Raw genomic sequence first — 21,763 nt, forward strand, 5'->3', positions numbered from 1 at the left:
GTGTTTCAGTATTAGTAAACATTTACCTTATTCCTTTGTTCGTAAGGTAAACATAATAATTAAATATAAAGTGGTGTAGGTATATTGAGAAAAACTTAAATATACTTTAATGTATTTAATCTATTCATAAAAAATCGTTATTCGGCAACTTTGTGTGTAATGACCGCTGTTAGTCAGCCATTATGTAAATTATAAAATATAAGCAATTGACTATATTTTGAAAACAAGATTTTTATGACGTCAAGTTTTTTTACGTGTTTAATTTAGATAATAACTGTCTCCGACGAATTTAACACCTATATTAAGATTAGACAGATGAAGACATTTACATGTTATGTCATCTTCGAATCGACTAACCTGTGGCCATTTTGTGTCACGTGAATAACGTAAAATAAACATTATTAACTTTGGACTTTTGGAAATTGATTTAGAACCTTGCTCTTAACGATTTTTAAAGTATAATAATACAGATTACCCTCAATAATAGTTCAATAAAATCTAGAAGACGACTGGACCAATTCGAGTCTGATTTTATTTATTCCTGAGACTTTCATGGATATTTAAAAAAATTTAGTACTTAGGTAGCAAAATTTCCATATGTTGGTATGTAACTACTAAAAAACTAGTATACATAATTTTCTAAAGCATAGTCAACATTTTAAAATAAACTTTTCAAAAAGATTTTTATCTTGTTACGCCACAGAAGTATCACTTCTAACGTGTGTACATAAGTACACACACATGTTAAATCTGCAACACTGTTAACCACATGACTAAACAGAACACATCAACAACACTGTTCCTCGATTGTGTAAAAAGAGGATAATTCAAGACCTGAATTATTTGACCCCGCTTTGGTGTTTTATATTGATCTTATACTGTATTTCGCAACAAGATTGACTTTCTATTAATTGAATTTGAACTGTAATTTGTAAAAATCATTCACAACACGTAATGACAGTTTTACTAAGCTGTTTACAGATTTATAATCGGTACCACAGACCCAGTTAAAAGCTTTATAAAAATAGCGCCTGATGGAAAATGCACACAATTATGTAACAAGTACGGATTGCATTTATTTAAACTGACGTCAAAATGCATTTATTAGCAGGGACACGTTGTTGACAAAGGCTTCTAAACATTGCATAAATATATTACTATCTATTACAGTGTTACTCAGAGCCATCAAAATTAACATACAAGAGTTTCAAACTCTCTTCAGAAGGTGGTTGTCATCAAGGAGATCATATGGGATGCTACCTGTGTGGACAGGTTAGCCCTGTCTCACCCCCTTGGACAAGCAAAAAACACGCGCCCGCGGCGCAGGTGGAAAATAATAAACGGGTCAAATATAAATCTTTCCTTCAACTTTAATTATTTTCCCTTTGGAGTAGAGACTTGCGCCGTGGGGTTCAAGTGCACAGCAAATTAAAGATTTAAGTAGGCACCTGGTAGATGACCCCAGAGCTGATGCTTTACTTAACAAATAATCGCAATACAGCGAGGAAATACCAGCATATTTTTAATTTTTTTTTTTAAAGTTTAATTCTCTTTTTATTCTTCTATGTAGGTTAAGCATTGTAGATACTGTATAATTGTGTGTTTTGCTAATAATATTGTATTATTAAAACTCGGGGTTTAAACAGTTGCATGATGCCTAAATAATAAAACATATTTTGTTAATACTTAATCTATTCGATACTTAATCTATGATAGGCATTTCATAGACTGGTCACTGTCAGATGACAGCCATGATTCAAACATTTTTGTCGTTAATTTATACAATTTAAACATGGATTATTGGTAAGTTTTATTTATGTTAAATCATTAAAAGCAACTCAAGTAGAAAATCTAGCCCAATTTTTTTAGATTTCTTTGCCATACGGTCGGAAAACAGCGTGAGCGAACAAAAACAAAAAGTCAGCGTCATTTGGCATACAAATTATTAAGAAAAGACTATAGCCAATTTGGAGTAGCACCGCCGTAGGTTTCTTTAAACTGTGGAGCTGTTGTGTGTTCTTCCGACCTAAAGACAGTACCCTCCAGAAGTCTGAGTCTTAGAAGATAACTGTTTTAATTTTTTTTCTTTCCATTGCGGTTACCAAGTAGGATATACAAGGCAACCTTGGATGGTGAAGTCGAGTTGGGAAGGCATTGTCGTACCTGTACCAAATCCAGGACGTACCTACTAGAGAAGGGACAGGTCAAAAGTACCCATAAGCATGGTGAATATCAGGAGTGCATGAGGCAAGAATCGGACGAGCCGTTTCGGAGGTGTATGGGAACGAACATTATATATTAGATTACCCATACATCGTAGCCTATCAGGTACGCAATCACGCAGATGTTTGAGCGAGAAGCTAGACAGCAGGGAGTATCAAATCTCCTCTTTCTTAAAAAGGGGCTTTATTTACTTAAAAGGGTTGGCGTCTTCCAGGCCCGAGCGACAACTACTCCGGAAATATCCTCATAATATAGATTCGTTGGTAGGTCACGCCTATCGCAAAGTGATCTTGTCTCTGGCCTCGGTTAAGACCGATAATGCGACCATGTTGAATAAAGTATGATGACAAATGACATACAAACTTAAATCAAGATGACCTAGGGGGATTTTTAGGCGATACATTATACGAGACTTCAACTAATCATACAAGGCAAATTGGCAGGTAGAAGGAGAGCTGGCCGCAGACGCACGTCTTGGTTGAAAAACGGAAAGACAATGGTTTGGTCAAAGAACCAAGTCATTGTTTAGAAGCGCGGCATCCAAAATTACACTAGACATGATGATCGCCAACCTTCGCAAAGAGATGGCACTATAAGAAGAAGATTATACGAGAGCAGTGTTGGCCTAGTGGCTTCAGCGTGCGATTCTCATTCCTGAGTCGGAGAACCCCGGCTGTGCACCATATGACGCATATAACATTCGCTCGAAAGAAAACATCGTGAGGAAACCAACTTGCCTGAGACCCAAGTTGACGGCGTGAGTCAGATCAGACGGATTACCTTCTTGCCTATTAGATTGACAAATCATGAAACAGATACAGAAATCTGAGGCCCAGACATAAAAGTTCTAGCGCCACTGAGTTATTTTTCTTTTTTAAAAAACGCTTGATTCAATACAATTTATTTTAAGCCTAGAACCCAACCAACAAAGTAAACCAAATACTCCAAGCGTTGCTATGACTGAAGTATCAGAATCTCCGAGATCGAAATTTTATACTATTTTTGTATTTTGAATGTATTTTGATGCGTATTTGAAATTACCTCTAAAACCAAGTGTACAACAACAAGAGGTTTAAAATCGATATTTAGGGGTATTTGATGTTGGTTCTAGGGGGAACAATCTGTAGGAGTTGGCGTCACTGTGTAAATGTCCTTATTTTCAGCTGTTCTCAATGCTCCTTCCAATCAGAGTTTCAGAGCGCCCTTCTCATGCATAAACAATTACACCATGGTGCTGTAAATCCTGTAAGTTATTTATTTCTTTTGGGTTAAGTGCACGGTCAATTAAAGATTTAAGGTGGCGTCTGGTAGGTCACCCAAGAGCTGGTGCTTTCCTCAACAAATAATCGCAATACAGCGAGGCAATGCCAGTAGTACAAGTTCCACAGGGACCAAACTTATTAAATTTGTTTTATTTTACTACGGTTAAGAATATTGTATATACTGTATATTTGTGTGTTTGAGGTAAATATCAAACGTGTCTTGTATTAATATTGCTTGCTCGTCTCCCGTCAGCTAGTAACTGTCAGACTAGCCGACTAGACTAGTCTAGACTAGTCAGTTGTCACGTCAAGTTATCTATTAGAAGGCCTAAAACATTGTATCTAGTGCCGCTGGGTTATTATTGAAATAAATAATAGTTTAAAAAACTAAAAAACACGCTTTTAAAGCACATCAAACTAAAAAGTGAAAAATAATTCCTAATTTAGGCTGAAAATGGTAATGAACAAAAAATACTGGTATTATTGTGAAAAAGCGTGGTTTGCTCGATAGACGAAAAATATGGCACAGAGCGTGTTTTTTAGTTTTTTTAAACTATTATTTATTTTTTATTTTTTAGTGATTTTTTTTTTCATTTTTTTTTTCGGATTATTGTATTGTCATCGATCTTTGACAGGTGCGCAAAGTTTGAATTAAATCTGTCCGTTAAAAATGGGTCAAAATCGAGCCCGAAGGAGTCGATTACATACATATACATACATATATACATACATACATACATACATATATACATACATACATACATACAGGTGAAGCTAATATAAAGCGTGTAAAAATGGTTTAGTTTCAGACAAACAATTGTTTGATTTCAGATTAAGTCAATGCCAGGTGTGAATGGAAAATCTTCTTTTACAAATATTAAGGGGATCAAATGTAAGTTCATATTGTAAGAATTTCATATATATTTGAGCCCGTAACATTCAACAGTAATTTATTTTATAAGGCGACACGCTTGTGACATCTTAAATAAAAAAATAAAATTGCCTTTATTAGCCTACATTAAGGCCACGATATGTTCCAAAGGCCTCCTCCAAATTCATACACTTGTCCTCGCCACAATTTTCCAATACTGCCCCGCTATTCCTTTTATTCCATCTTCCTAGGTGGGTGTCCTCTCTTTTTTCTTCCCAAAGCCATTCCAAGTAAGGGTTCTTTTGAGCTGTCATCACAGACGCATATAGGTTACAGGTTGTAAATTGTCAATGCCGATGTGACATTCTGTCAGCTGTCTTAGTTTTTGGAATAAGGTGTCAACGATTAAAGGTTATTTTTCGGCCTTTAGAGTGTAAAATTAGGTATCGAGTTTTCAGTTTAAATATCATAAATCTGTCAAGCAGATGGGGAGTTGGAACTAGCTTTTAAAAACAAGAAGTGCGTAGTAATTTTTAACATAAAGTAATTAGAGAAGTATTGTAAAGTGATATCACATTGTTATCTGGATTATTATGTTAAAGGATATTTATTATACATGAGCAGTGTTAGCGTATGGTGCGGCTCTCATCCATAGAGGCCATAGGTTCGATCCTTGGCATCTTTATGCGCATTTAACACTCGCTGGTTAAAGGAAAACATCGTAATATTGGCATTAGACCCAATCAGGCAAATGTCAACAACTTGCCTCATGAAACATATGACCTAAAAGGTCTATAGCGAGAACATCGTAACACCATTTGATCCAATTTTAGAAATGGTTAGAATTTTGTAGAAAAAACTAAAGCGAGACAATTTTCAGTGCCCAGTAGAACGATGTCAGCTACGAAGTTGTTTGAGAAGTTGCGCACGCGACTGTGTCGAAGCAAAACTCTTTTTTCGCATCCCGAAGAGAATGTGTTGGATTTCGTACGTACTATGTTATATATTTGATATTAAAAGATGGATAGGTTAAACAACTCTTTGTTATAGGCTATTTCATATGATAAAGTTTGATCAAAGTTAAAAATATAGATTTTCATACATCGTGAACCGAGAACGTGATAGAACCATGTCTTGCCCTGACCTAGTCGTACCATGGCTATGATATGACGGTGTCGTATTATGACCGTGCCGTGCTATGACCGTGATTGGACCGTGCCGTGTACGGACAGATTGAGAATATCGTGTATTTTGGTCGTAAACAGGGCTTATAAAAATATGTCTAAAAAGCGTTATGGAGTAGAGTTACTCGGATTAAGTTCATAATTAAAAATACCGATTTCTAACCGCTAAGTCACGTGGCACAAGACGGTCACAGATTAGTCGAATGCTTGTAAATATCTTCGCCTGTCAAATCAAAATACTGTCTTGAAGTTACTTTTCGGAGACTTTGAACGAAATATATACAGTAATTTAAATGTATAAATGTTAAATGTATAAATAAAAGAAAAATTGTGCTCATTGTTTATTGGTCCTAACAGATTCGGGTTTTCGTTTTCAGGATTTCCCTCAAAGTGAATGTACTTCGAAAGCTTTAAAGGAGAGCTTTAGCATTGAAGCCAAGGATGTGTTTTCGTGTCACTTGTGTTCATTTAATGCGGATAGGTTAGTTTTGCTTAAATAAACAATAGGTACCTGATAAAAATAGCCCTACAGACTGTTAGGTCTAGGTCCTATGGATCTGTTTAATAAGCCAATTAGGAGATTCTTCTATCTCTTTGTGAAAGTATCTATGGTTTAGAGACAGAAGAATACTTTAAAATAGCAATTTTAATATTTCAGAATAACAGTACTCGACCGCCACCTTTTGAATGACCATAAAATTGGTTTGGACAATCTTCTAAAACTGGTCATGGCTAAAACTAAAAATGGTTTGGAAGATGATAAGCAATTAAAAAACGGGACGCGTCAGCCATATTATCAGTTGACAGAAAATGAGTATGTAATCGAAACTGTCACGCCAAAGATTAAGATACTAAAGCACGTTGCTGTCAACACAGACTTGACATTGATAGATGTTGAGATGACGGTCGACAAAATGGACGACGTGTGCGAGAAGGATGTGTTTTCGAAAATGAAGAGTCTTAATGAATATATGTGCAAGTTTGTTGATTCGTCCAACACGTTGAAGAGGGTTTTGACCAAGGAGATGGATCAGAAAAGATCGAATCGCTCCACTATTGATCCGCTGGAATTGGGGGAGTAAGTATTTAGCTTAGACATAAGGTCAAGAGTGAGATTTAGCAGTAGCTGTGACTGCGTCAACAAAACAAGGCCTGTCTTCATCACGACACGTCTTCATCTCCAGATGCTCTCGCTTACAACAGATTCTGAGAGAAGAGAATAGTCTTTTCAGGCTAAAAAACTGCCTTCATTGGGGAAGTGGAGATTCTTTAGCTACTTCGTTCACTCCAGGGAACTTCCGTCCTGCCCTTCAGGCGGTACACGACGGTCCAAACCGATGTCCGAGTTTCGCAGAAGACCTCCTTGCGCTAGTGAGATTACTGAGCTATCAAGGCCCTTCAGGCCAATAGTGGCATTCCATTTAAAAACGCCGACCTTTTCGCCATCCTGCGTCACAAATTTAACGTTCGTTTCAAGACCAGCGACATTTGACTATGGCGTCTTTGAAAAACTATATAATCTGTGAGATTCTGAAACGAGGTTTAGCGCTTTTGACTCGTGTGGGTCAAAGTCCAATTCGTTATTGACATACGGGAGACTTTTAAAAATAATGGGATCTCGCTGTTGGTCTTGAGGGCTTATACTGCTCAGCTCGCGCTGTGTTGGCGAGCGTAGCTCTGCCTAGTAATCTCACGACTATCCTGATCCGTTAAGACGTGTCGGGCCTCCTACGGGTCTTTTTTTCGGGAAGGGGGAATGTTATCCTAAATGACAAATAATTTCAGTCGAGATTCACCTCACGGTTGGGAAAAGGCTTGCAGTGAAACGATGGGAAGGAATAGGAGAAATCGTGATTCAAGGTAACATAGGAAATTCACTAATACAACTGTGTGACTTTAAATATAAATTCCAAGGAATAAATAACGGTTTTAATTGGTGGAATTCAATGTTCTTTGGGTTAAGCAATTATTGTAAAGTTATCTATTACCGAGATGCTAAATGCGCGGCGCAGTTCTAGGAATTTATTGTAAATAATATATTGATTTTCCGTTTATATCGATATGTTAACTACTGCCTTTTTTTTTTCAGAAGCGACAAATTGAAACTCTCTTCAGACAGTTTTTATTTTTAATATGTTTTTATTAAATATTTCGATCTATTTGGTATTTTATTGGCTTTATGTTTATGAGGGAATAACCTAATGTACGGAATGAGAGTTGAGACACAATACACTGGTTAATAAACTTCATCAAAATAAATTGCATTTAATTCAATCGCCCCTAGAACGCAAGTTATCTTGAAACTAAAACGAAGGCCGTTTTATTTTCAAAAGAGTTTATATAATCATTATTTACATTTCTTTAAACATTAAGTACCAAGTCTTGAGCCCAAAATACGAATCACACCTCAAAAAATGTGTCGAGGATACACAAAACAATTCGATAAATAATTTATTATCTACAAATAATTCTCGCATTGATAATGGCAACACACAAACACACTTGCCTTGTCAGATCTGTCAGTTTTGACAACTGGCAGTATCCGCGGACCATTTCTAACTGTCGGTCGATTTAGATTAACATTTGCAAACATTCTATTCACCTCAGCGATTGGGTCTCTGTGTTTTACGTGTCTCTGCTTCAATTCGGTTTTCATCTGTGGTATTGACGATGATTTAATAGTATGTGGAAAGTCGCAGTCCGAGTTTATTGACAGATTAAACGTTTTGCTGATAACCAGTTTTTTAACTGTATTCGTGGCGGCGTCTTTTTTGAATTTCTTGCTTTTAAATACATTTAAAACTTCACTTATTATTTCATTAATATCTTCTGTTTGGACATATTTCGACACCTTATGTCTCTGTGGATGGCAACCATTTTGAAGATTTTTTGTATTCCGTTCGTAATGTGTTCTATTCTCCTTTTTTGGATAAATATCTGTTATTTTATCAATACCTGGACACTTGTCAAGATGTCTATGTTGTAAACATATGGAACAGATCAACCATTTTTGATTCGACATTTCTTAGTAACGTCTTCATAAATACATCTAAAAAATAAAACTGTTTATTGTATACCTAATACTGTACATAGACTGACAAACTTAAGATTTGTGGATGACAAAGTCTTATAACCCTGATGATATGGCTACCATGATCAGAAATCTGAAGAAAATGGATAATTATCGGTCTATCGGTCTTCTCCCGCATATTAACGAGCTCTAATGAGCTCGTTAATTACTAGGTACTAGGTAACTGTTTTGTTAGTTCAGGATCGATTGATGATCCTGGTACAGTTGCACACGGGCCTAAGCCAAGTGAACACAGTAGTTATGGATTATTAGAAAAAAATTGCGGGTTGTTCTTCCTGTATCATACCTAACTGCTTTTTAATTAATTTTTATATTTATTTAATAAATTGATTCAGGTCTAACAATTTGATAGCTTCGTGTAAATGTTTTGGGATTATCCTGGTGGACCACGATACCGGTGGGACTATTGATTCATTCTGTATATCGTGAATTTATGACCTATTGTTGTAAATGGGAGTTGGCGATATCTAAGCTGCTGTTTTATTGACTTCATCATAAGTGTTATTATTATTATATGAATTATTTGTATGTAATTATTTTACGACGAAGATTATGAATTAAAATTTAACAATCGATTAGGAAACTTACCAATAAAAATTAAAATTGTATAAAAATATAAAGCCACTTGAAAGACAGCTAAAGTAGTGTCAAAATCTCGAAAGATTACTGTACCCGAACGTTTTGACAGATTATTACAGTACTAGGCAACAGTGGCGTACAACCTTTTAGGTCTGGGTCCTATGTATCTGTTTCATGAGGCAAGTAGGTGATCAGCCTTTGCCTGATTAAGTTCTCCTTCTTCCTGATGTTCTCGGTACGACCTCTTATTCTCGTTTCATTTTATTTCATGAGGCAAGTAGGTGATTATGGTCGTGATTACTACCTATCAGAACAACCCATTTTATATTATTCGTATTATTACTGTTGATGACGAAGCGAAGAAATAAAAGTATATTTTCGTAAAAGTGTGCAGCTACGGAAGGAGTGTCGTGCGGCGTGTGGTGTGGTCAGTGACCTAAGGTGAATGAACGAGACGTTAGCACATCACACGCTCGCCCGGCTCCCGCCGCCCGCAGTTGCCTCACACTATTTATTAGCAAACGAAACAAATAACAATTTCATCGTGTGTTGCTACCCTTTTTTTGAAGTTGGTTAGAACAAACAACCTGCTTTTACAATATGTCATGATAAAAAAGTAAAACTGTCATAGGTAGGTATATAAAATAAATAAAATTTTCGTAAAAATGTAATAAAATTATGATCAACAAAAAGAAATGAAGACGAATGTGAAGAGGGATATTAAAATAATCGAGTTGGAATCATATGTAAATGATCTTAAGGTAAAGTGTTAAAACGCCCAATAACTCTAATACATAAATCTACAATAAAATATATATTAATAAATCAGTGGCGCTACAACCTTTTTGCGTCTAGGCTTTATGTATCTGTTTCATGATTGTAAATCTAGTAGGCAAGTAGGTGATCAGCCTTCTGTGTCACACGCCGTCTTGTTGGGTCTAAGGCAATCCAGTTTCCTCACGATGTTTTCCTTTACCAAGCAAGTGTTAAATGCGCTTTTTAACGTCCATTGGTGCACAGCCTGGGTCTCAGAGATGACAGTCGCACGCTGAAGCCACTAGGCCAACACTGTTCTATAACACAATTAATTAAATTAATTTAGGTAAGTCCTAGGTATTAAATCAGATATTGGGTTGAAAAGATTGAAATGCTGCCCTCTGAAGTATTTGCTTACCAATTAGGTTCCTTCAAAGAGCGTACCAATTCATAAAATGCTGGCAACGCACTCGCGAGCCCTCTGGAGTAGTGTCAATGAGCGGTAGATATTCCCAAATGAACGGGACCATATTTTTGGACCCCCTTCACGGGTAAAGGCTCCGGATTTTTCCAAATATCACTGTCCATGGCTTTCTTTCTATTTAGCTTGCTGCTAACGCTTTGATTTCTTCTATCCACTGACACTTTTTTGGCATCCTCTTCTCCTTCCCCTTGGTCCTTGCCATAGAGTTGTCTTTCGAAACCGTTTAGTTTCGGATGTAGCATTATTACAAAATATAAAATTGCGTGTTTATTTATTTATTAAAATTTACCACATCATACACAGTATCTTCGGTATATGTTACACGCTATCTTATCTTAAACATATGATCATTTTAGTAAACATTTATATGTTTAAAAAAATTAAAAAAAGCATAACAGCAGATTAGGTATCGGACCTTAACAATGATTTCTTTAAATTTGATCAGCCCACTTCCGAATATATCCAGCTCCGGGTAAGTTAGTACTGTAAATCCGATAAAATCGCGAAGAATTCGAAGGTCCCTGAACTCTTAGGTTTTGCAGACGAACGCGAACGCGTGTTGGAATGGTTATTATGTAATTATTATAATTATTGTACTGTATTTCTTTCAAAGAGTTAATAAATATATTATTGTTGATGAGTCTCTTTATTAAAGATTTTTTTCAGGATTTCAGTAACCAATTCGATACGAAAACAGATGTATGCACTTGTAAGAGAACACGAAAGATTCACGAAATTTCTGAGAATTTGAGTGGCACAGAGATTGGTGTTAGTAGTGTTAAAACACTACCGAAACGTCGAACTAGACGAATATACGCGCGTGATACTAAACATACTAAAGATACTGGAGTGGGGAGTAGCGTGGTTTTACAAAGTAAGGGTTGTCTTTACAATAAATATATATTTTTTTGCTCTTTATCGTCAAACATGTTAAATCTAGGACAATCAATTGTGAAAAGATGTTAGAAAAAGATTATACTGTAAAAAATGACATAAGAACTTAAAAACGCGGCAGACCAGATCCATTCAACTTCCTCAGCAGTACGATATTTCCGGTGTAATGTCGCCCCCGGAGGGAGACGCCCAACACACATACATAAGTTTAAGCAAAGTCCCCCTGCTGCCTAGCTTCTCGGCTACCTGAAAAGCTTCTATGTTAATAAATAATTGTGTCTTATTCAACAAGTAATATTTCTCTTAACAATTAATTAAATCAAGCGGCTTCAGCGTGCGCCACTCATCCCTGAAGTCGTAGGTTCGAGCCCGGATGTGCTACAATGGACATTCTTTCCATGTGCGCATTAACATTTGCATGTGTCAGGCATAGAAGACATATGATCATGAAACAAATTCAGACATCTGTGGCCCAGACCTAAAAATGTTGATGCGCCATTGATTTAGTTTTTAACAATAAAATGAAATTGAGTAAACCATTTATAAGAAGTACTTAATTGGAACAAAATCTTGACTAGGACTATATTTTATTGATATACATATATTTATCATTTCCCATTCCCTAACAAAGTAGGATTATAGATTAAGTGATTGTTTACATCAATTTATTGTCACAGAAAAAGAAATCAGCTATTATGAACATAAGAAGACATCATCCAAATGTGTTGGTGTTTGGGAATCTAAAATTGTACCAGTTTTAAGTAAAAAATTATCACCGATAGTTCAAACTGAATCGCACACAACTAGTACACTTGATATATCAAATAAAAATAAGAATAATTCAACTCAAACAGACATAAAAGAAACGAAACCAAGAGTCGATAAATTACCAGAAGCAGCTAAAGTTAAAGTTGACAAAGAATCATCCGATTCGCTGGTTCAACACATACATAATCTTGAGAATCCCAGCTTTGACAAAACCTCAGTAGATCTAATTGAAAATAAACTAGAAAGAGAATATAGGAAAATGTTTGCAACAGACGTAGGGTCTGATTTAAAACGCGCTTCTGTGAGAAAGCGTTTCGAAAGTTTGCGAAAAGGAATGTCTAGAAATGACTCAGTAAAGAGCGTAAGCCGCAAGGATGTGTCCATAGCATCCGATCCACCGTCGTTGGAAGCAAAATCGTATTCAAATACCAAAGTATACAGTCCATACACTTCATTCACACAATACAAAGGTACTAAACCACCAGAAAAATTGAATTCATCCACTCATATTATAGAGAGCCAAAGTGTAAGAGGCATGTTTAAGTTGTGGGGAAAGAAATTCAATCTTGAAGAAGGAAAGGAAAAGATACCAGAAAAAGTTGTACAGATAGTTGTCCCGGGTAAAAGTGGAAAGAAAAGCAAATTTTTCTGCTTCAATAAGCGCACCAAACGTGATAAAAAAAGTGTCACAGCTAACAGATGCGAAGTTGGATTGAAAGTTAAAATGAATTCGAAACATGAAATTCCAGAGAAATGTCAAAACAACTCAAAGGGATATTTTAATAGCACGAAAGAGTTGGTAGTGGAACTCGAATCGGATAGATATACAAATGAAATGCGGAAGTCGTGGCTGAAGAAGTTTCTAACCAGCAAAGTTGATTCGAAACAAAGCGTTAAACTTAGGTGGAACAACAAAATGTACTCTACAAGCAGCAGCACAGTGTTTGAATTACTCGACTGCGTTTACAAAAACACAGTCATCCAATCGAAAAGTGAAATTTCGTGTTCCCAAAACAAATTCATGCCGAGAACTATCGAAGCCTGGATGATACCACAGATAATTACGCAAATGAATCCCCAGGTGATGGATGCACAGATAGTAAATCCCCAGATTACAACTGTAGATGTGATACAGAAGCCGTATAGGAAGAACATCAAAGTGACGTATTTAGATCGGAAATGGTATATAGACAAGTCACATAGGGGCAATAAAATTGAATTAGTACTTCATTCAAAGAATTTGATAGACTCGAAAAGCTCTGATTATATTCTGATAGATATACCGAAGGGTTATTTCACAGATTCAATGGAATCAAGTCAAAGTGAAGAAGTTTTTAAAATAACTGATTATGAATCTCCAAATTCTAAACCGTCGCTTTTAAAGCGTAATTTGGATACGGGTGACCATGTTCCGATAGAAAATGATAATAAAAGTATATTAATAAGTTCTAATGATGTATCGGTGCCAATTAGTGATAAAGAGAGTGTTCAAGAATTACCAAGAGGGGTCAATGATGAAAAAATGCGAAGTACAGATGAAGAAATTGAATATAGCGACTATAATCCCAATGAATGTGATCATGCTGTAAAAGAAAGTGGTGATACACAAAATAAAGATAGTGATTTAAAGGAAGACCGTGAAAAAGATAATGAGAGTGATAATTTTAATGAAAACGAAGAAAGGCAAAGGGGACAAAGTGAACATACATTAGAGCAAATTGGGGACACTATATTAAATAAGAGCGACGCGGTCATTCAAGAAAATGAGCACATACATTGTGATGTAATCGGTGTTGGGATAATTACGCAGAGAGATATAAGAGATATTAAGAAGCCAATGTGAGTGACGATTCAATAGTATATGTTTTACAATCCGAGTAAAATAGTGCTACTTTTACTATTTCATTCGGTCGTAGTCTACAGCTTATAGATTAGTTAAATAAAAATTTGTTGTGTGATGCCGCTATCAAGAACTTTTTAATTCAAGCCATACAACCGTTTGTTTTTTTCTGGTTCATCTGATTTTAAGTGATACCGCCCCCCCATGGACACTCACATTGCTAGAGGGCTCGCAAGTGCGTTGCCTGCGAATGAGCGCAGAGTTCCCACCTAAATAAAACAAATAAGAAGTGGCTAGATGATTTTTTTACTTTTTTAAATAAATCTAAGAAAGAGTGTGACCTCCTGTTGCCAAAATCACAGCTTGAATCTGTCTGGGCATGTTTTTATAACGTTTTGCGGAATACGTTCCCCCTTTTTCTCACCGACGAGTAAGTCAAATAGGGATTCCAGTCAAGCCCTCGCTTGGTAATCTGAACCCTCTGGAGCGTATGGCGGCCCACCCATATCCACTTTCAGCGTTTTATAGTCATTTAGCACCTAATAGCTCTCATAGCTGATGATTAGAGATTCTCTCGGGTCAGAATATTTCAAGGATTTGAAGGGTACACGTGTTGGAGAAATCACTGTACCTATCTGACCATAACATCTTACTATTTTATTGTTCCAGACAATACTGTAAAATAATTCAACATATCAATTTATTTCAGATTAAAAATCCAAGATACCGATTCCGACTCAGGTCATAATCTACCTCCACCGAAAAAGTGTGAATTTGCCGAGAGTTACCTCCAAGAATACTGCCGAAACTGGATTCCTTTGGGCATAGATTTCTTCTCTTGGTGCGTGAGTGATACCCAGATAAAGTCAGACTCCCACACCAGCCTTAACAATCAAGGTGACGGCTCCAAATCCTGCCCGAATATGTATGAAGAACCATCAACTGTGGTATCTTCGTACAATTCGTCTTGTAGCCACTGTCTCGCGTTGGAAGAGGAGCCGAAGAGGCAGAATTTCCTGAGTAAATTTTTCGGAAAATCAGACATTGCCAGCACGGAAGCTCAGTCTACTTCGGAGCTGAAGAGGTTTCAGCCAAAAGATTCTATTGAAGTCCTCAAACGTCGAAAGATTTATTCTGAAGGATATAACGCCAAGTGGAATAAACTGTGCCCCAAACCGTGTATAACGCCAGCTCCCGATTCAAAGCCGAAGAAACATGTCTCGATTCCCGAATGCCAGCCATATGAGGTAAAGCAGCCGCCATGCAAGAAGTGCTATCCAGGGATTCTCAACCTTTCTGGTTCCAAATCTTGCAAGAAAAAGCACAAACACACTTATGTTGTACCTGACCCAGTTTGTGCCATACCACCAAAGCCGATATGTTCCAATATATGTTCAAAGGAGTGCTGTCCGCCTTGCGCTAAAGACAAAGGAAAAAAGGGTAGGCCATGTGCCGGGAAATCTCCTCCAATTTGCGCAAGATGTCCACCATTAACACCATCTGAAATTATCAATTTATTGAGAAAATTCCCTGACTGCCCTTCGTTACCTCAAAGATGTCCCCTTTGTAATACACCGATCATGCCCCAAAAATGTTTAAAGTGCTGCACTTTAATATTACCCAAAAAATGTCCAAAGTGTTCTGCACCAGTGTCACCATTGAAATGCGCAAAGTGTGCTAAACCTATTATGCAACAAAAATGTCCAAATTGTCCATCCATAACGGTCCCGATAAAATGCCCCAGGTGTACTATGGAATTGATGCCCCAAAAGTGTCCACAGTGCTGTTCGATTCTCGTTCCACAAAACTGTCCGAGATGCACTTCACAGATAATTCCATCTAAATGCCCTATGTGCTCTTCGATTATCCAGCCTCCAACTTGTCCCAAGTGCTGTGTTCCTTTACCACAGGAGTGCCCCAAATGCTCTCCAACGCAAAAATGTCCAAAATGTTCTTCGCAAATACCACCTCCAAAATGTGGACAGTGTCGTCAGGAGATATTACCTAAAAAGTGTTCGCAGTGTTCGTCACCGGTCCTACCACCGACTTGTCCAAAATGTATTTCTCAAACGACCCCACAAATATGCCCCAAATGTTCCACAAAGGTTCTATCTCAAAAATGTCCCAAATGTAGCCCTGCCTCTCTAAAATGTCCGCAGTGCTCTACACAGTTGCCACCTCCAAAATGTCAGGAATGCCGTCAAGAAATATTACCAAAGAAGTGTTCTAAGTGTTCATCACCGGTCCTGCCGTTCGTGTGTCCTAAATGCCGCACCCAAATCTGTCCACAAATATGCCCCAAGTGTTCCATAGAGGTACTACCCAAGAAATGCCCTAAGTGCTCACCTCAGTCTCCTATTAAAAAAATCATATCAGCAATTTTTCCCCCTAAATGTCCTATATGTTCTTGTCCACTCAAGCCCCAAAATTGTCCAAAATGTTGTACTCCTATTCCCCCAAAATGTTGTCCCAAATGCTCTATACCTATAGCGACACCAAAATGCCCTAAGTGTAATTCTTCAGTTTCATCAAAATGTCCCAAATGCTCATCACCATTGCCTCAATCATGTCCAAATTGTCCAGCACAGTGCCCAAAAAGCTGCTCACCGATACGTGTACAAAAATGTCCTAAGTGTTTCGTGCCTATATTAACCCAAAAATGTCCAAACTGTTGTTCGTTATTATGTCCTACTAGTCCCTCAGAAACTTCATTACGAAGTTCTCAAAACTCACCAACTATTTCACAAAAGCCTTCAACTCAAAGTATACCTGACTTCGGTAATCCGTCTCAAGCGAATCCACAAAGACCTAATTCAATGTCTGGTATAAAACTTGCAATGCCCAGGTCTTGTCCTCCTTGTCCACAGCCAACACTGAACTTACCAGCTCAAAGTTCATCAAAGCAATCTTTAAATGATTGTTCAAATTGTCGAAATCAACGGCAAGACTTTAATTTGAAGGAAACACCCAGCTCACAAGAGATAAGAGAAGGATATAACCTTAAAGTGCAAGATGAGGATGGTCAAACGTTGTACGAAAGGATTGATTACAGATCTAATAATCCTCAACAGTATCAGAACAAAATATGTGGAGATTCTTATATTCACAGAGTGTCAACGCCCTCTATTGTTCTCAACAAAGTAGGGCTAAACGAAAACGATTCTCAAAAGAATAGTCACGAAAATTTATTAGAAATTAATCTAACACTTAAATTTAAACAAGGCGATAAAACTGAAATTAATGTTTGTAATCCAGATACACAAAGGGAAGAAAAGCAAGAAGCTATTAAAGCAAAAGAAATCTTTCACATGCAAGATGCCAAAGAGGCTATTGATACGGACAAAAATGATGTGAACATTAAAATTTTAATTAAAAACTTCACAGGAAATGAAGAACTCAAATCTAAGCATATTGACAAATCTAATCAACAGACCGAATTCAGTAAAAACATAACAAATAAATTTCAAACCGTTTCCACAGGTTACAGTGAATTTGTTTTAGATCAAACTTTGGACGAAGGAATCTGTACAGATTATATAAACACAGAAAAGTCATGTGTAAACATAAAACAAGAACAAGTTTTGACTGTATCATCAATTAGTTTTACAGAGCACACGGCTACAGATGTAAGTTCTATAAAGAACGATGTAGATTTCGATTTTAAAACAGATGTAAGCGAAAGAGACGCTACAGAGAAATCAGAGAGTTTATTTACAGATGAAGAAAAACACGAAAACTATTTCAACGAAACTATAAAAAAACTGCGCAGTAAGCGAGAAAAGAAGGAAATGTTAAAAAAGCTATTTGAACAATCAGATGTAATTGATAAAGAAAAAGTTAAAAGCGTTCGACAAACATTGCAGGCAATACTAACCGATAGCGATGATTCAACTGACCAAAGAGGACTAACATTGTTAAAACCTTATTTCAGAAATGACAGCATGACAAACCTCTATGACTTTGACGATACAATAATAGAAGAGAATAAATCGGACGTTCTGTATCCGACGAAAGAAAACAGCACTGACAGTGAAACACCAAAGCGATGTATGTGTAAAACGCTGGCTGCTAAACTCAATATGGATTTCCCGATCAATCCATGCTGCTGTCGAGGGTGTGATAAAAAAGACGAGGAAGTCAGCTGCGACCTACAACTTGTTGACGTACAGACGCAAGATTCAAGAAGACGAACATACGTAACTAACGTGTCAATGGTCAAAAAGTCATTTAAAGTTTTTGATACAGAGACAGATTTTGTTGATATCCTGCAATCGGAAGAGTTGAAGAAAGCTGTATTGGAGATATATGCAGAGAAAACAGCGACAGAAGAGGGTACGCGATACATAGCGCGGCTGCCTAAACTTGTTTTTGGCAATGATTGACAGCTGGCAGTCTGTCAAGTGATATGACGTCTTAAAATTAGGCGCCATCAATATTGCCATTTGTTTTTTTCTCCAGTTTTTTATTACTTTTGTTTTTTTTTGTATTTCTATTTTTAATATATTTTTCATTATTTGTTTTTTTTTTATCTTTTTTATAGCATAGGCCGCCCATGGATACCACCGGGAGTCGATTCCACTGTTCCCTAAACAAAATGACTGTTAACGGATCGTGAACCTTCTAGAAATCAAAGTGATGCGAATGAATTCTGGAGATAACACTGGTCGTACGGTGATGAAACGAGGCAGGAGGGATTAACCCAAAAAACTCTTCAGAACACTTTGCAGAATACGCATAGAGACGCAATGTCTATGTAGAGATAGAGAATCGAGCCGATCAGTAATACATTGATTGACAATTCGACAACTGATTCGCAGATTTTTTTTAATGTAACTTGAGGCAAATGGGCAGGAGGCTTACCTAATGTTAAGTGATGCCGCCGCACATGGCACTCACACAGTTCCCCCCTAAATAAGACAAGAAGTGGCTAGAATAAATATAAAATACCAGGCGCCTATAAGCTTTAATTAGCTGTGCAATTGAACCCCGAAGGGAACAAAATCAAAGTTGGAGGAAAGCCTTATATTTTTATCACTGATCACAAATCATTCCATTCTATAGCTCTGATAACATCCCACTGTCATTTTGATCTGTATTTTGCGTGTTCGTTACGATTTATTATTACAAATTTCGAAAAGTGTTTGCTTAATATAATATTGACCTATTCTTTTATTGATAATTGTTGAATATTAATCATATAAAGAACAAGTGTGTTGCCATTTTATTTTCACTGTCAATTATAATAAATCAAAATGCAATTATCAATAAAAGAATAGGTCAATTATAAATGATATAATCTTTTACTCTTCAAATAATATAAAATAAAAATTGCCAATGCGATTATTGGCAGGGCAGTGATGGCTATAGAGGCTTCAGCGTGCGACTCTGATCCCTAGAACCTCGGCTGTGCACTAATGGATTTTCTAAGTGCACAATTAACATTCGTTCATACGATGGAAAACATTGTAAGGAAACCGGCTTGCCTTATATCCAAGTAGACGGCGTGTGACGCAGGAGGCTGATCACCTACTAGCCTATTAGACAATCATGAAACAGATACACAAGAGGCCCAGACCTAAAAAGGTTGTAGCGCCACTGATTTATGAAACACGACCTCCGAATTGAAGGTCATCAAATTCTTCCATTAGTCTCTCATCTTCTCTACTATTTTCCTATATTTACCCGCTACATCTTAACGCCCGAACCCAATAATCAATCCACAATCTCAGATATGCTCAATGTCTTTCCATTTTACCGAGTTTTCACTCATATTTGATAATCAATGTAAACGAAATAAAGTGAATAAAACCGTACAAATAACATTAAAATATACATGTGTATGTTTAAAACATAAAAAATAGTTTTTTTAATTATTTAAAAAACCGGTTTAAGTTAAAATCTATTAAAATAATTAACTCTTGAAATCGAGCTTTCGTCAACTGTCATTTTCATACAATGGTCTATCCACAGACACCGATACGACCTCCCATGGATAGCTTGTATCGACAGATGGCTATTACAATCCGTCGATTGGTTATTGGCACATTTGTTACATTTGGTTTAAGATTACTATCTCAGATGATGGATTATGGATTGAGATAGGTAATTGGGTTCCGGCGTAAATGGTCTTTAGCTGTATAAAATACAAATAAAACTCAATTTCCAATACACATTTAATTTCTCAAGATATACACGATAAGTACGAATTCTTACATGACACTAGCAAACAACGAGAATACAAAAATTTGTACATTATTCAATAAATAACAACAATTTGTCAACACTCGCTTGGGATTTATACTGTGTTCACTGAAGGTTAAATTATATAATAAAATAAATATAGCTTGGCCCGGGAAAAAAAATCGTAAAAGCAAAATCTATTTTGCAGGAAAAAGTAATAACGGTAATTCTATTATTACTAAGATACTAAGTACATTACATTTATCATATGAAAGCTAATTTCCTATTCGACGATATAAACATTGTTATGTATTTAGTGTAAATAGTTAAAAAAATAACTAAATGTACATCAGTAGTTTATTAAGATTGTTTCACTGTTTAAAATAATTACGGACGACACAGTAACCGCACATTACGACGGTAATTTTGACGAATGTCTAGAACGTAATGTATTACCACTCTTCTTGCGGAAATATTGTGACCTTGGTGAAACAGAGATTTATTATTACCACTCTTTGTTTGTCTTTAAAGTGTCGCATTCACTTTTATGATACAATCAGGCGTAATAGTGCTTTACGACTTTGATCCCCGGGCCAAGCGATATGTCTATGTACGGATAGAGCTGTCAATTAACAGATTGTGTTGAAATGTCAATGTAATAGAGAATTAAAAAAAAATGAATATCATATAATCATTTCATATTTACGTATAATTGAAGTCAATTTTATGTAAATATGTATTCACTTCCATTTTAAGAGCGGCCAACCCGTCTATCGTTTCATACAAACGCTCGTACGTGATTATGGCGTTGTAACAGATATTTCTTTGAAACTTTGGAACTAATAGGCACCTTGTGCACTATATCTAGGTTTCTATTAAAACGCGAAATCAAAATTTTAAGAAACAAATTCAGTACAAACCTCCAAAAATCAGCCTTTTTGCACAAATGTTTGGGCGTTTATAATGTACTAATTAATTGTAACCGGAAAAATATATTTGCATAAAAACCTTGCAAATGTAATGGAGTTTCTAAATGTAAAACTTTTTTTTCTTAATCTTGTAAGGCTTACGAAAAAACACGTATTTCTTGGAACAAGTTTTATGAAATTTCCGCATACTATTTTTCTTTCAATGTTATCGCGTTCTCACTTGCTTACATTGCGCTGGATGAAACAACAAGCTTTTTGCTCGCGTTGACGGACGGGGAAGGGCGCTCTTAAAGCACGAATTTTAATTAGTTTGATATATTTGTTAATATTGGATATAGGCCCTTACGTCTTACGAAATCAATAGTAGTACCACCGCAACAACCGCCGCAAGATGGCGTCATTCCAAATGAATTCGGAAAAATATTTAAATAAATTACACAAAATTGTAAATAGAAATTCACAATTTTGTGTCTCTTCAATTTTAAGTTAATATTAATTTCCATTTCAAGAGTTTTAATCTAATTTTAGTCAGCTGACGATATTATAGTAGTACCACCACTAGATGACGTTATTCCAAATAATTGTAAAACACAGTATAAATCTTATAAAAGAACACATCTAGCTATTATTAACCATGGTTATATTATCTATAAGAAATAGTTTGTGATATTCAACAACAAATCCTAACTTTCAGTTTGAAAT

At 36.3% G+C, this 21,763-nt stretch overlaps 3 protein-coding genes across 3 annotated transcripts; 2 read left to right on the forward strand and 1 right to left on the reverse strand.

Moving 5' to 3' along the window:
- Nucleotides 1–1,742: 1,742 nt before the first annotated feature.
- On the forward strand, nt 1,743–7,699 carry LOC125062633. The gene is made up of 8 exons (XM_047668673.1): nt 1,743–1,803; nt 3,387–3,468; nt 4,317–4,377; nt 5,237–5,343; nt 5,918–6,021; nt 6,199–6,618; nt 7,326–7,400; nt 7,630–7,699. The coding sequence occupies exons 1-8, from the start codon at nt 1,793–1,795 to the stop codon at nt 7,670–7,672; spliced, it is 903 nt and encodes a 300-aa protein (XP_047524629.1). The 5' UTR covers nt 1,743–1,792; the 3' UTR covers nt 7,673–7,699.
- Nucleotides 7,700–7,867: 168 nt separating this feature from the next.
- On the reverse strand, nt 7,868–9,283 carry LOC125062681. The gene is made up of 2 exons (XM_047668751.1): nt 9,220–9,283; nt 7,868–8,589 (listed from the first exon to the last, which is right to left on the reverse strand). Exon 2 carries the CDS (start codon nt 8,560–8,562, stop codon nt 7,999–8,001), a length of 564 nt encoding a protein of 187 aa, XP_047524707.1. The 5' UTR covers nt 8,563–8,589; nt 9,220–9,283; the 3' UTR covers nt 7,868–7,998.
- Nucleotides 9,284–9,834: 551 nt separating this feature from the next.
- On the forward strand, nt 9,835–18,473 carry LOC125062838. Its single transcript, XM_047669025.1, has 4 exons — nt 9,835–9,971; nt 11,117–11,324; nt 12,022–13,951; nt 14,662–18,473. Exons 1-4 carry the CDS (start codon nt 9,906–9,908, stop codon nt 18,332–18,334), a joined length of 5,877 nt encoding a protein of 1,958 aa, XP_047524981.1. The 5' UTR covers nt 9,835–9,905; the 3' UTR covers nt 18,335–18,473.
- Nucleotides 18,474–21,763: the final 3,290 nt, after the last annotated feature.

This window comes from Pieris napi, chromosome Z (genome assembly GCF_905475465.1).
Source record: "Pieris napi chromosome Z, ilPieNapi1.2, whole genome shotgun sequence".
NCBI lineage: Eukaryota > Metazoa > Arthropoda > Insecta > Lepidoptera > Pieridae > Pieris > Pieris napi.